Source organism: Trachemys scripta, chromosome 23 (genome assembly GCF_013100865.1).
Source record: "Trachemys scripta elegans isolate TJP31775 chromosome 23, CAS_Tse_1.0, whole genome shotgun sequence".
NCBI lineage: Eukaryota > Metazoa > Chordata > Testudines > Emydidae > Trachemys > Trachemys scripta.
The window spans coordinates 7549948-7566041 of record NC_048320.1 but is presented as its reverse complement, the minus strand read 5'-3'; the positions used below and the strand labels follow the sequence as shown (position 1 = coordinate 7566041).

At 43.1% G+C, this 16094-nt stretch overlaps 1 protein-coding gene across 12 annotated transcripts in view; it reads right to left on the bottom strand.

Annotated features, from left to right (window-relative positions):
- TANC2 (tetratricopeptide repeat, ankyrin repeat and coiled-coil containing 2) overlaps window positions 1-16094 on the bottom strand; it is a 593041-nt gene that overhangs the window by 17058 nt on the left and 559889 nt on the right. For all 12 annotated transcript variants that reach the window (XM_034755956.1, XM_034755955.1, XM_034755959.1 and 9 more), the window contains 5 exons: window positions 14316-14409; window positions 8587-8720; window positions 7419-7542; window positions 473-648; window positions 64-196 (listed from right to left, as the gene is read on the bottom strand). In XM_034755956.1, the coding sequence (XP_034611847.1) occupies window positions 64-196; window positions 473-648; window positions 7419-7542; window positions 8587-8720; window positions 14316-14409 (661 nt within the window). The remainder of the gene's footprint in view (window positions 1-63; window positions 197-472; window positions 649-7418; window positions 7543-8586; window positions 8721-14315; window positions 14410-16094) is intronic.

Here is a 16094-nt window from a genome sequence, read left to right as displayed (position 1 = left end):
CCCACGCCCCGGACGTCCTGCTTTAGTAAACAGCTGAAAGAGGGGTTCCCCCCTTCGCCCTACCTATCTTCGCTCCTTTTTTCAGAAGAGTGACCACGACGGAAGTGTTGCGACACCCCACAGCCCTGTCGAGTGGGCGCATCCCGCTGTAGTCAACATGCTCGATCATGGCACCATGGTCCACCAGAAACTGAACCTGCAATGATGAATGCCACAGTCACCACGGCCCTATGCAAGACCAGCCTGGCACAATTCCATGCAGTGTGTACGGAGCTACGTTCTGTTCCATTCTGGGTCTCATCCTGGGCCCATCACTATAGTATCTGAGATAAAGTTACTCTTGTGTTGCTCTAGTCTGCAGGTCTGGGTGCTACGTGAATGCAGTAAGATGGACGAGACATTTGAGCACTAATATGTTATGGTATTTCTGCTGATTTCTTCCTTGTTCTGCAATTAACAACACGGCACTTACCACCTCTGCATCACCATAAAAAGCTGCCAGGTCCAGGGGAGTGCGTCCATTTTTGTCAGCGTGGTCTGTGGCAGCTCCATTCTCCACCAGGGAACGCACCACAGAAAGATGGCCCTTCAGACAAGCCCAGCTAAGGGCAGTCAGTCCTTCTTTGTCCATTAGGGAAATGGACCCACCTGAAAGAGCAAGTGCAAGTCCATGTAAGAGCTCTCTCTTGTATAGGGTTTGGTACTATTAAATAACAACAGTAATCATACTTAGCTACCCAGCAGCACTTTTTATTTGCAGAGTGATGTACAAGTGTTAACTATTTTCCCAGTTTTCCCAATCTGACTATCCCTGTTTTTCTGATGGCGCAGTTAATTGACTTGCTCAAGGCCACATAGACAGTTAAAGAGTCAGGATAAGAACTCAGGAAAGTTCTTCCTTTAATCACTAGACTCTGATGATCAACCAATCAACCTGGCTTTCTGTTGATTTTGTAGGGATATTAAAGAAGGTACTAACAGTGATTCCCCCAAGTGACAGTGACCCCCTCATAATTTGTCCCCCACACTTTAAAATCCAACAGTTTCACCAAGTACATAAAAATCTCTTGGGTCTTCTGTTAAAACTTAGTAAGCTACTGTCTGTAGAAACCATTGATTATATCTATCCTGTGAAAGATACTTTACTACTATGTAAAACTTACAAACAAGTTAATTGACTTTGTTCTTGAAGTAATTGATACAATGTAAACAAACACTTTAAGCTGTTAAGTGACTTTCACTTCATTCAACGGCTCCTAGGACAGACCCCCACCCTTTGTGATTAAAGCCGGGAGTCTCAAATGAATTAGCACACACCCTGAAAGTGGTAGAGACAGTAAATTAAAATATGGTTAAGGGATGGAATGTATGCTGATGAATGCTTGATACACATGAATGATTAGGGAGGTGCCAGCGTAGAAAGGGAGTATCCATCGGCCGAAGAATGTGTCAAGTGGATGACCAGAAAACCCCCGGAGGGTAAACTGGGATCCACCCCATCACCTGGAAGGATGAGAAACACAAACTTTGGACAGTGTGGAGCCACCAGGAATGTGCCACTTTGGACAGGAATGTGCCATCTGCTGATTGAGTCAGCAACAGCAAGATGAAACAGCTCCCATAGACTAACATAGGAATTAATTCCTATAAGAATGGACTCTCAAGACTGATGACTTTGAGTCTCTGGTTCTGCTGCCAGCCTCCAGGAGCATCAGGTGCACCTGACACAGACTCGGCTCCATCCTCATGACCAAGATACCTGGCCAGTAACTTGGCATGAGCAACTTCTAGGCTGGTAACTATAACACCTATACAGAACTTGAATGAATCTCTCTCTCTATCTATATATATGTGTGTGTGTGTATGAGAAATAAGTAGTCAAACAACGTTGTTTACTTTTATCTTTTGCTTTATCAGTATATTTACAATAAATGTGGCATCTTTGCCTTATCCCTCTTAATAAGACCCTGCTGGTTTTTATTCTATTGGTATAACAATTTATGTTCCTGTAAGTATAATTAAAGAGAAACCTAATGGCACTGTCAGCACAGCCACCATCCACGATTATTAAAGAAATGAACATCAAACTTCTTGAGATCCCAGGTCATTATGGACCAAATGCTGAGTAGCTGGATTGAGCCCTGGGCAGATGCGCGCCTGGTGCGTAGCCTCCGCAGGCTCTGATGCAACCTCTGCAGCAGCTCTGCTGCTAAGGCCCCGGCTGCGTCTCAAAGGAAGGTGTGCGCAAACCTCAAACATTGCCTCTAAACAGCTTGTAAAACAAAATACAGGACAATCAGATCCGGTTTTACTGACTTGGTACGAGCTGAGCTCAGGGGGTTTGCATTTCCACAGCTGCGGGAGATAACAATACTAAGAATGGAAGCAGAATCCAGGGAATGCAGTTACCTGCTGTCGCGGAGTGTGGGGGACACAAGGCCCTGCACCCCTGGCTTCCTGCGATTCACCATGACTCTCAGCCAGCCAGTAAAGCAGAAGGTTTATTTAGACGACAGGAACACAGTCCAAGACAGGTCTTGCAGGCACAGACAACAGGACCCCCCTCAGTTAGGTCCATCTTGGGGTCCCAGGGCACCCCAGCCCCCTTGGGAGGTCAGAGCCCCGTCTGCCTCCCAGCCACATCACCAGCCAGCTCCTGAGACTCTGCCTTCAGCGACCCCTCCCACAGCCTTTGTTCAGTTTCCCGGGCAAAGGTGTCACCTGGCCTCTAACCCCTTCCCGGGTTCTCATGTTACATGCTCAGGTATTCTCCCTCGGTCAGTCTCCCATCCCCCAATGCAGACCATCCTAGCCACACTCCCCTGTCAGCATTCACAGACCACAGTCAGAACAGTCCCAGTTCATCACACCTGCTCTCTCACCAGGTGCTGCAGGGAGGTAACGAACCCTGAAATCATCACTAAAAGATGAACTAAAAGCCAGACTCTAATATGAGGAGGACACCACATTGGCACAGTTGTTACTCACTGAGCACCAGCAGTGCTGTACACACAGTGAAGGACACAGTCCCTGCCTCCAAAAAGTTCAAAATCTAAATCAGTCAGAGGATTAATGGTACCTTGAGGCTGGATAAACACTTGGGAAACAGCTTTATTTTTAAAGCAGAAGACACAGCTCCTGCTCTACTGTGATCTTATAGTGACGTGGGGCTAGACTCACCAAGCATTTACAGCAGCTTAAACCCTAGTGGAAGATCATGGCAACTGAAATCTACAAGAGAGACTGCGACTAACTGGAGTTGGTTCACACCAAAATGCACTTTGTCCCCACTTAGATCTGTAGGCTTTTCTGCCAAACTCCTTCTGAATAGCCAGTCGGATTTGAGATCCCTTCCCACAGACATCAAGAAGCCCACTCTTCTCTCTCAGGAACCATGCTGATATGGACAGAGAGTCTGGAAAGAGATGCAAAGGCATCCTGGAGTAATCAGCCATAGTGGCTCTGTCTACACAGGAAAAAAAGGTGCTTTTTCAGTTGTTAGCTTAATTTTATCAACCTCACCTCTCATCCTCCATAACATTCATGTAGTCACAGTTTAACACCTTTGAGATCATTTGAGCTGGTGGTGTTGTAGTTATCAAGTTAAATTAATTCAACTGAGCTAACTTGATGGGATCCCTTATGGGATCTGACACTGTCAACTGAGAGCCAACAGGAGAGGGACCCAAAGTTTTCTTGGACAGTCAGGAGCTACTGAAGGATCATCCAAGTTCTGTCTCTCATGATCTAGGTCAGAATCTTTGGCATGAGGGAGGAATGTGAGAGAACATAAATAACTAACGTATGTGAACACCGCTCTTCATGGAAAGAGAAGCGTTCTGTTGCTAGAGCAATGGCAACGTTTTCATTCTAAAGTGTGACAAAGGGACCTAAATCAGCTCCATCCCGCTGAAGAAAGTGCTTTTCCACCACCCACACTCGTGACTCTATTACCAACAAGTTGAAACACTGCGGTATTGAGTTCTTCTTCTCCACTAGGTAAAATGACAATCTCCAGCAAATTCTATCACATCCACTGTGGGTTCTTGACTGGTTCCAAATGCAAAGGGATGACTACAGCCATCCTTTTAGCAAAAGCAGGGGTGCCAGAAGAGTTTTTTTCCAATCCCTCTTCATCCATCTAGGTCAATGTGTTCACTGGATAGACCACAAATCCATTTAGATTATCCAGACAACACGCCTCAGATATCCGCAGCCTTATTCCTTGCATCTTGGCTTCAGATTTCATGTGGAGAGGAGCAAGAGCCTAACATGCTGACACAGGCAAGTTCACTTGGGATACAACCGAGAAAGTCTCCGCCGAGAGCTCTAAACACATTCATGGCGCCATGCTTGGGCACAACCTCTAGGGTGACCAGATGTCCCGATTTTATAGGGACAGTCCTGATATTTGGGGCTTTGTCTTATACAGGTGCCTATTACTCCTCACCCTGTCCCGATTTTTCACACTTGCTGTCTGGTCACCCTAACAACCTCCAAATTGGAGTGCATTATGCCAAAAGGATGTGTGGCCAGATGTCTCGTTCAGAAACAGATGGTATATTGCTTCACCAAGAGGCATATACCAAACACAGCTTGGATATACACATGTAAGCCCAGTTTTAACTGTCACCAATAGGAGCTCCTCTTCATCTGACAGCCTTCTCCTACACTGCCCCTCACGATGTCCTGAACAGCTTTTAAAGCTTCGTGAAAGGCCTGTAGTCAGCCAATCAGAGGGCAGCGTGCTCATGAAAGTGGTTACAGAGGACTCATTTCTCTTTTCCTAGCTGCACTCTGGGGATCAAGCAGCCAAAGGTTTCCGCTCTGTTTTCTTCCTAAACCTTCCTGCACAGGTAAGTAAAACTCCCATGAGAACTGGGAAAGGCTAGAAAGCCACAACAACCACCAGCCTTTTTAATCCTTTCCGGAGATCAGGACATGCCCTATTCTAGGGGACACATGAAGACCCCAGGGTACTGATGCACCAGTGCAGCTTTAAGTGCAAAATTCAGATGGCTTCAAGGATGTCAAAATGCTGCTTCTAGGCCTGTCATGCCTGACCTCTACACAAGTGCCAAATCCATGATGCAGTCATTGCTCTCAGCAGGATCTACACTGGACTCTGCTCACCGTGAGGAGTGTCTTCCACTTAACACTGGGGGAAGCCAAACATGACACGAGCCACTAGCCCTCAACTTTGTCAGGTTAGGGTGACCCCCTAGAACTTCTCCCATATGTAGATGAGTTGTGATTCCTGCTGCGCCAGGAAAGGCCCTTTGTGTGAGTGCACCCAGAGCACGTAAAACTGCTGAGCTGCTTCTCCTTATCCGCAAACGAATCAGGCTAGAGACAAGATTCAAAGTGTGACCCAGTCAGCAATCAAACAGGAAAAGATTTACCTGGCAAAGAGACACAGACAAGAGACAAGGGAATTGCATCAAACCCACAAGAGTGATACACTGAAGCCTCAACACACTAGAGAACCTTTTACATTTATATTTAAAAGTAAGTCAGCGAATGAGATCGTAAGAGGGGTTCCATTCAACTCTCAGTCAAAGGGGCAAAGGATCTGCTCCAGGATCACCAGGCCTGGCAGAGTGACACGCAGCAACAGATGATGGAAGGTGCAGATCCTACCTGGACAGAGAAAGGAATCCAAGGGCAGCTACAGACCAAAGTGCCCAGGTAGGAGTGTGCCTCCACTGGGGAAGGAGAGGTGGGTGATTTCAATAGCTTAGAACTCAGTGTTATGAAACAGAGGCACATCAAGCTAGAGAGGGAGGAACAAATAAAACTTGTACCCTTGGAAAAACAAATATATTTTCAGTTGTTCTGAGGGATAGATTTTTGCAAACAGCTTTTAAACTAGTCCCTCCTGGTGTGTGGTATAACAGCTATCTCCGCATCGCCAGACAGAGAGATCATGCCATTGCCTGGTTTACAAGTTAAATTGGAACGCACAACCTTTCCACACTAATCCAAGCTGTAGTTTACCAAGTGAACTCAAAGGCCTTGCCTCTAAAAGTTGGCACCAGTGGAACATATGGATCAAAGCCAAGATGATTCACAGCTGGGTCTGCCAGCACTTCAGAACTGAGGGATTGGGGGAGAAAGTTTATTCTGTTGGCTGGTAACTGTCCATACCATCCTGAAACTTCACTGCTCCCCTGAAGAGATGGGAAAGCAAAAGCTGGTCTCCAAGCGAAAGATACATTGATGATCCAGTGTCTGGACCAGGAAGACACAGTATTTAGAGCTCTCTTGTGCTTGCTGAGTCTGTTCAAACAGCTGTTTTGTATATACAGAAAGCTTCTTCATTTCCATGCTAAAGGTCCTTCACTTTACTGCTGTCGGAAAGCAGAGATTGCCAATAGTGTAGGAATATTCTGGAAGGATGATGGATATCACCACCTGATTCACTGAAAGCAAACATCTGATGATGATGTGATATACCCAAAACCACCCCAAACCTCTGACTTCTTCCTTCCCCCTAACTATCTTTTGCACCAAGTAGTATAAGATTGGTGGCTGTATGAGGCAAGATGCACTCTGTCTGCTGAAAAGCATAATCTATATCCAATGTTTCGGACATAATCCAAAACCAAAGAGATCTCAAAATTGAATGCTCATGTAGCGTTCTCAGGCCTCTGGGTACTGCAGTTCCAGCTCAACATATGACAGAATCCATCCGGCTGCAGCCAGAGAATGTCAATGGAATGTCCACGTGCCCAGCAATGCTGGATACTACCAAGAACACCAGGTAATTCTGCAAATGTGAATTTCAAATTGATTGAGGATAGTAACTCTGTTAATAAAAAGTGTTTAGTGTTTACAAATGCTGCCTCTGCTAATCAAGTACAGTTAAATAAGATTTGCATTGCAACATACTAATTAACATTATGATTTCTGGTTCACACTTTGATTTTAATGAAACGCCGAACAGGATTGTCAAACCATTGTAATTAAAATACACCATATAGTGCTGGATTCTACCTGGGCTTGGTTTAAGTTTTCAGCTGTATGTTTTATGGTAGTGGATGCTAATTAAGCTATTATATTACAGAGAATCTCTTATGAAAGGTGATTTTCATATTCTTGACCTCTCTACCTCTCCAGGGTCAGGAAGCCCAGGGGCAGATTATACATGAACTGGACTTTTCTGACCATTTTATATCCAGGACCAGATTAGCTGATTCTGCTCTTTCATGTTTGCCCATGTTTGAAAACTGTTCAAAGTACTGAGGGGCCTGAGAGTGCCAAATCATGTATTGCGCTTACACATGATCTAACCTTCACCACCAGACTGTCAGTGGTCCCAGTGAGGTCAGTGATTTGATCTTTTGGTTTACCCTGGCCTGTTTCAAACACCAGTGGTATAGTGCTGGGCTCCAACTCAGCCTTGCCTAAGATCTAACCTTGTGCAAGTAAGAATTCCACGGTGCCCAGATGTCCCTCAGAAGCGGCCATCATCAAAGGAGTCCGACCCTGCTTGTCTGCCATGTTTACATCAGCGCCGTGGGTGAGTAAGAGATCTACAATCTGGAAACACGTAAAACAAGGATACAATTGATACAAAGAGGTTCTGCTGGGATTAAATGAGAGCTGAGATACAGCCTAGCAGTCCCCCTGCCTTGAAACCTCACCCAAACCTCAGACACAGAGAAAGAAATTACTTCTTTATCCATATTTCCCCCCCCCCGCTAACTGCAGACTTTGGAGTGCCTGGCACCTAACCTATTGCCCAGTTTTTGTGTGCCACTGTTTTCTAAAGCGAGGTGTGGCAGGGGGGTTGAAGTGGATTAGATCACTTAGAAAATATTATTGTTTTTAATCTAAACGAACTAAAGTGCACCAAAATAGCATGGTCCTGGCTGCATTACAAAGGCTGTAATAATAATAACCACAATAATCCTAATAATAATAGCTCAGTTTGCACCAGCACTTTCTGTCTTTTAGGTAGTTAATAGAGAAGGCACCAGGACAGCCACTGGTTCTTTTAAGACAGCCATTAATTCTAACTCAGGTTACATTTCAAGGCTTAAAGCCTTTTCTATTTAACCATAATGGGTTACCTAGGGAGATGGTGGAATCTCCATCCTTAGAGGTTTTTAAAGCCCGGCTTGACAAAGCCCTGGCTGGGATGATTTAGTTGGGAATTGGCCCTGCTTTGAGCAGGTGGTTGGACTAGATGACCTCCTGAGGTCCCTTCCAACCCTGAGAGTCTATGATTCTATAATAATAAGAGTATCATATTTAGGAGAAACTACTCACATAGCACTAGAAGTGAAGACCTACATCTTCTAAAGTGACTGGTGATTTTTTGATGCCTGAACTAAGACACCTTAAAGGGGCCTCATTTTATACGCCCTCTCCAAACAAAACATTGCAGAACGTTTAGGCCAAAGCATTTAGTTGGGCAAGTCAGAAGCCTGATGACTTCAGTGGCTGAACATTTTCTGCATGGAATACTAGTATAAGGGATTATCTAAACCCATAACTTTGTCATTACCAACAACATGCACACCCACCACCCTAGTCAAATGAGAAATAACGTTTGGAGGATGCTGCAGTGACCTCATTTACCTGCCAGTGGCCTTGTCTCACTGCACTGAACAATGGCACCACCCCACGTCGATTTGGCTGGGCCACTGCTGCTCCTTGCTCTAGAAGCAGACGACATACTTCCAGCTTGCCCCGTCCTGCAGCAGCTGTCAGAGCTGAAAGGGGGAGGAAGGGAGAGAGAGAGAAGGTCTTTTAGAACAGCGTATTTCCAGCAGTAAGAAAAATGTCTGCTTTGCTACCTTTGGTGATCAGAAAATATAATGTGCTCTATGTTAAACACATTTTCTTTCAATTTCACCAAGCAAAAGGAGCGACTCAGCTTGCTTGTACTTCAGCATTACAGTGAATGAAATAATAATAAAAAAAATTCAATGAAAACAAATGAAAAAACAGTAATAAAAAAGCCTAGTTCACCAAAAAATTGATACCAGAGAAAGAAAGCCTGTTCTGCTCATTCATGGCAATTTGTGAGTAGCTTTCAGTAGGGCTGTGATTTCTGCCAGTAATCTCAAATCTCTCCTCCCTCCAAACATCTGCATTCCCTCCACCCTGAAGGTTACAATTATTATATTCAGGGCCTAGATACTACCCTCATAGGTAGGATAAAAAAAGACACAGAATGGATAGACAGAGAGAGACAATGATACTTTGCTAGGTGTAATTTTCACTAATCATTTATATTTTATTGTCAAAAGTTAGTTCTTTCTGTAAAGAGACCTCATAAGAGCCTGGAAAAAGAGTACTGTAGGACAAAGACCTTTTTCCTTTTCCCCAAGTTGCAATGGACAAGGAAAAAAAACCCAGCTATGATAATCACCAAATAATCTACTGGCATGTGCAACTATGAAGTTCAAGGCAGTGTCATTTGAAACCTTAAACATTTCCTCTTGTGCCTCCTGCAGCTTTTCTGTTGCACAGTACAGCATACAATCCAGGGATTCTAAAACCAAGTACGTCATTGCATGGGAATGATTTCAATAGAACACACAAACCTCTGGGTACATGCTTTCTTCACAAACACTTTAAAGCCCTTTCACAAAATGTAAGTTGTATTTGTCTAGTTTCACTAGGGAACCTGACTATGTGGGTTTCTTGAAGGAAGGCAGAGAGAGAGAGAGAGAGATGGAGTTATTGAAAGATTATTGCCAGCCAGTTGGAAGTTAGTAGAGTTTGTGGTTTTCTTTTTCAGAACTAGTGCAGAGCCGTGCTATTCAAATGGAAGATTTTTGTTTTTTACTATCCCATTTTAGCGTGTAAGATCTTGAAACCCCATCAGGGAACAATTGGAACACAATGCATATGAACAAGCGTTCTTCAATTTAAATGCTAATTCTGCCCTTTGTTTCTGGGCCAGGACAGCTCCCACCTGCCTTTTTATGCAAAACCAAAATTATCTTTAATTTTCAATATTTCAAGTGCCCTGGTAATATGAAAGTTCCCCTCCCTGGCAAAACGTGCATTGTAAACCTTGACAACATGGCTGGGTTAGAAATTGAATCTGAAAATAGCTCTAAGTGTAGGACTTGTCTTTTACTTGTCTTCAGTATTAATTTTAGACTTTTCAGCTCCTCCCTCTCCTCCTCAACTTCATGTGTATTTCAGCACAGCTCCTCTGGCTCTGTGTTTTGCTTCTTTTAGTAGGAGTCTGAGCAGAAGGTGGGAGTCTATTTCTAACTGATGGTGCATGCTTCTTCTTTGAAGTTCATTTCTGTGGGATGGCTGATTTAGAGGTGTTGATGGGTTTCCAGCTGCAACCCTGTTACTTGTGGGTGATATATTCAACTTCTCTCTCTTCCAAATTGTAGTTTATTTTCTTCTCTTGGGTTTGGGGGACATCAAGAGTTAAAAAAGAAAAACATCTAAATGCTGCAAACAGAAGTGACTATGAAACCCGTAATCGTATCCATGTGGCTTTGAATGTAAGATACAAATGTAGAAGACAGGGACTGTGTCTAGTGGTCACAGGCAAGGGAGGAATCAAGGCTTCTGGGTTCTATTCCTGGGTTTTGCAATTGATTCACTGTGGGACGTCTCTAACACAAAGTATTATTATGGACAACGGTGTAACTGTCAATTATGTAATGTGCATTTATTTTACATTCCTAATGGGCTCAATAACAATGTACTTTTAAATGCAATTGAGCTGTTTGTAAGGAAAAAGTCAACTTCTCTCCTGGGAAAAAGAACCACCTTTTTAATGTGCTTTCAATCTCCTGTGTTGTACAATCACCTATTTCAGACTCAGTAGCAGGAGGACACATTTAATGCATTTATCACCATTGTATTTGCACCTCCATCTCTGACTGTATTATTACTGTTGACACAGATGCTTTCTGCTGCCTTTTGATATTAGTCTTGTATCAGAGGTAAATATTCCATCTGGAACTGACTTTATTGTGCTGTCAGCAGTGCCTAGGTTATGATGTAACTTGGCACTGCAATTCAGATGACAGTAGGAGAATATCATTAAGCCAGGCAGTCAATTCTACTCCAGACAAGATTAGAGAGATAAGCAACAGGTGTCGAAACAGAACAGGAACCAATAAGGATTTTCAAAGTTGATTTTAGGTTGAGGCAACACTTTCTGCTGCATTTCTCTTTATTTTTATCTAGGATTGTTAAGTACTTTTTGGCAAATAAAACCAAAACAAAGTAAAATGGAGTCTCGTGAGCCACAGGACGCTCACATTACCTATGCAATATGTGTAAAAACTAGAGACTGAGGTTTTGACAATTTCCAGTATTGCTGGTTGCTCATTTTTCCATCTTTCACAAGGGCAATCAGATATTGGGCATTCCTTAGCGATGACTCTTCTATTTGAGTGCAATTAGCATGTGAATCAATGCCATTCTAAGGTAACCAGATGGACTCCAAGAACTCTCCACAAACAGATAGAAATATCTAATAGTCATGGCCACAAAAAAGCTTTTCCGTTAAAGGGAGCTCTTTGCCAGGGGCAGTAACACACAGAGGGAACAAGGCACATGCTGGAAGCGTCCTTCAGGGAATAGTCAGGCAAGGAAAGTGGCATGGGATGTATGGAAATGGGAGATGTCTGAGCAGAACATGAAGCTGCTGGAACTCGTCAGGCAGAGGTGCATGGATGAGAAGCCTTCAGGCAGACGTCTATACAGAGTCAGGGATATGGGAGAGCTGTCTGGCTGTGAAGGGACACTGCACTGCAAATGAGGAGAGAGTTAGAAACTAGTCCAGAAAATCTGTGTGGCTTAATATCAGACTTTGTCAAGTTTAACTAGAGTCATTGGCTATCTTAACTCATGTCCAATGATATCATAGAAGATTAGGGTTGGAAGAGACCTCAGGAGGTCATCTAGTCTAACCCCCGCTCAAAGCTGGACCAACACCAACTAAATCATCCAAGCCCGGGCTTTGTCAAGCTGGGCCTTAAAAACCTCTAAGGATGGAGATTCCACCTCCCTAGGTAACCCATTCCAGTGCTTCATCACCCTCCTAGTGAAAAAGTTTTTCCTAATATCCAACCTAGACCTCCCCCACTGCAACTTGAGACCATTACTCCGTGTTCTGTCATCTGCCACCACTGAGAACAGCCGAGCTCCATCCTCTTTGGAACCCCACTTCAGGTAGTTGAAAGCAGCTATCAAATCCCCTCTCAGTCTTCTTTTCTGCCGACTAAATAAGCCCAGTTCCCTCAGCCTCTCCTCAGAAGTCATGTATCCCAGCCTCCTACTCATTTTCGTTGCCTTCCGCTGGACTCTCTCCGATTTGTCCACATACTTTCTGTAGTGGGGGCCATAAAACTGGATGCAATACTACAGATATGGCCTCAGCAGTCCCGAATAGAGGGGAATAATCACTTCCCTCAATCTGCTGGCAATGCTCCTAATAATGCAGCCCAATATGCCGTCAGCCTTCTTGGCAACAAGGGCACACCGTTGACTCATACCCAGCGTCTCGTCAGCTGTAATCCCCAGGTCCTTTTCCGCAGAACTGTCGCTTAGCCACTCGGTCCCCAGCCTGTAGAAGTGCATGGGATTCTTCCATTCTAAGTGCAGGACTCTGCACTTGTCCTTGTTGAACCTCATCAGATTTCTTTTGGCTGAATCCTCCAATTTGTCTAAGTCACTCTGGACCCTATCCCTACCCTTCAGCGTATCTACCTTTCCTCTCAGCTAAGTGTCATCTGCAAATTTGCGAAGGTGCAATTCATCCCATCATCCAGATCATTAATGAAAATGTTGAAGAAAACCAACATCTGTTGGTTTTCTGATGCTGCTTACCAAGGTAAATACAACAGGGGGACATTTTAGTGGTTTTTTGACCAAACGTTAAAAATATTTTGGATTACCATCCTCAATTCCAGAGTCTGTTTTCCAATTAATAGCATAACTTGATATTTAAACCTTATTTTTAAAGTAAAAGAGAATACATTTTAGATAACACTACCTCTGCACTGGTCAGCATATTGAATCAACAACTCATCTATAAAAATGTTGTCATCATTATACGATTGTAATGAATACCTCTTCAGTGTTCAGGGATCATATCTAGATAACTGTACACTCTATTCCTTTTCCTTCTCCTTCTATGACTCTCTAAAGTAACATTTATTTGTAAAAAAAAAAAAATTCAGTTAATATTTCATAACATATTTATTCTGTATTTAGGTCTCCACTGGTGATTCTGGGGGCTTCATCCTTTCACACTTTCCTGCTGTTGGCCCACAACAATCTTGTTATTGTTCAGGCTGCCTACTGTGCCAATTCTCATCTACATTTTTGTCCTTCACAAGCTCAATTTACCCAGAGGAGGTTCTTCCTGGTAGGCTCAAATTTTGGTGTTGCCATGAACATGAAAACATTCAGAGGTTTGGTTACACGAGTACATTTTCCAAACTACAAAGTCTGAACCAATTCAAGATGTACCCAAGTGTGTGTTCTGTTTACCAAAAACAATTTAACCACACACAAAATTACACGTCACCAAGTGTTTGCATCCTTAGTTCAGGTCATTTCTGACTAAAGCTGGCAGGATCAAAATCATTGTGTGGTTACCCAAACAGGAATATCACTGTGGTAATACCAGTGGTTTAAACTGATTAGTGAGTAGAGCACAAACCCTGTAGCTAACATTTAACTAGCTCATCCAAGTTAAAAGCCAATGGCTCCATTTTGCAGATCTCTATTTGGCAGAGCACAAGCTGTACGTGAAAGGGTGTGGGTTGAAATGCTGCCTTTTTTCTAATAGACACTGGGAAGGTGACACGTCTAGATTGGCATACAGGATTATCAGATAGACTATCCTCCATTAAAGTACATTTGTTTAATTGCCAGGTGTGTTTTCAATGTTACAATAAAGCAATTACAAGCTCGCAGAAAACCAAATGTTAATTTAACATTCAGGAGTTTAAGCGGCAGGTGTTGCAGGTTATTTTGGTGTTGGCAAACATTCCTTTTATAGCTGTGCCAAATATCAAAGGAGAAAAAGAGAGTTCAGTGGAAGATGTCCCAGAAAAGATTGCTGGCCTGATCTTTAGAGGTCCTGCACACCTGAATCTTCCAGGTACTCAGTAACCCCGAAAATCAGGCAAGGCACTTTTTGGAAAAATAATAAAGCAGGTTACAGAGCCTATTTTGGCATCTGCAAGGAAGTTCAAATCGAAGAAACTGATCCCCCTCAGTAAGTCATGGTCTAAAATGTATATTTGATATTAGTGGAATCCACAAACACAAACATGAAAGCTAGAAACTGCGGCATCTATAGAAATTACCTGTCTCTCCCCACAGGCTGTCAAAGCTGTTGATCTGTGCTCGCTCCACCTCCTCTTCATCTTTTTCTGGAAGATCGAGCAGGTAGGAGACAATCTAAAACAAAGAGACGTGTCAGCTCATGAACTTCACCATGTTATATATAAACTGCTGACATCTTAACATAAGCCATTCTGAATAAACAAAAGAAAATGAACAAAGTCTCTGCCTGGCACCTCAGCGTAGGTAAATATTCTTCCTGAGATCAGTAACTGAGCCCGCTGCCCTGTACAAGGGAAAAAACAAGTCTCTTGAGACAACTGCACACGACGAGCCTTTATAGCGGTGCTACCTAACAACTCAGAAGCGGTGTATGTTTTGTATACAGATTATCCTGGGCATGCAGTGAATGCTCCACAGTTCCTGGGTTACCCATAGCGACCAGGGCTTTAGTGACTTTCACCTTTGGATCTTGAAGTGCTTCAAAAAGGTGGGTGAATACGAACACCCCCATTTTATTGATGCGGAAATGTAGGCACACACAGGTGATGTGAATTTCCTAAGGTTAAAAAGAGAGTCAACTGAGTGTAGACCAGAACTCCAGTCTCCTGACTGTCTTGAGCTTCAGCCACTAGATTGGGCTGTCTTTAGAAACAATTAGCTCCTTCCTAGCATGAATGACATTTAGGCGGATCGCTAGAAAGGTACCAACATGGTTTCCCTGGCCAGTGTAGACTGGGTTTCAAAAAACTTAATTAATCTCCTCCGAGTGTAAATTTTTGAAATTGGCTAAAATCGCCTTATTGCTTGGTAAGATGATATGAGAAAGCAAGAGATTAAGGAGAGAACAGAGTTTATTGAAGGACAAAGATACATTTTTCTCATCCAAGAAGGGACACACCTACCAAGAGCTACACTAAAGGCAAGAGTGGGGCAACTGTGCCTGTTGTACTCAGCACAGCAACCTGACAGCAGACAAGGGCAGGAAGCATCTCTCATGAACACAACTTGCAAGGGGGCTTTGAAAAGAAAGGTTTTCAGTTACAATTGCCATTTCTAAGCTGCCTGCTGGGGCTGTCCATTACTGAAAAGCAACGGCTTCCTCAGCACAGGCCCTGGGGAGCCAGAAGTCACAGACTAAACCAGTATTCAATCAGTTTTAATATGTGCTTAACCACTGGAAGAAAAATGGTAATGCTTGCTATGTCAGCAAACTGCTTACTCAGTGGAAGTAACATTCCACCTTAACTTTAGTATAATGATAAATTATATACATTTTAATTATGGTATGATTATTATATTATATAATTACTAATTATAACACTATTTCTCCTGGCTTTCCACCCCCCTTTACTGTCAGCATTTCAGAGCATGGACTACACCTTTTTATTTGTCTGTAAAGTGCCATGTCCATTTATAGCGCTGCACACACAGTAAATAATTCTGAAACCACTTTTTAAAAAAATTACAAATATATCAGTAAAATGCTGGGGACGTTTCCCATCAGAATAACACTGTGTGCTGTTAGGAATCATGTGACCAGGTTGCAGAGAAGCTGTGTTGCTTCAAAGGCACATCTGTTCCTAAGCAATTCAACTTGTGTTCACTTGGATAGTGTGATTTACCCAGCTCCCATTGATTAACTCCTCTGATCTGATCACGTTACTTATGTTTTCATGGACTGAAGTTTCATGATTAATGAAATTAATGAGAGGGGTTTTATTTACACAGAAATAATTTTTCAGCCAAATATTACTTCCCAACAGGAAAATAAACAGTATTTTACATATCATCATCCCTAC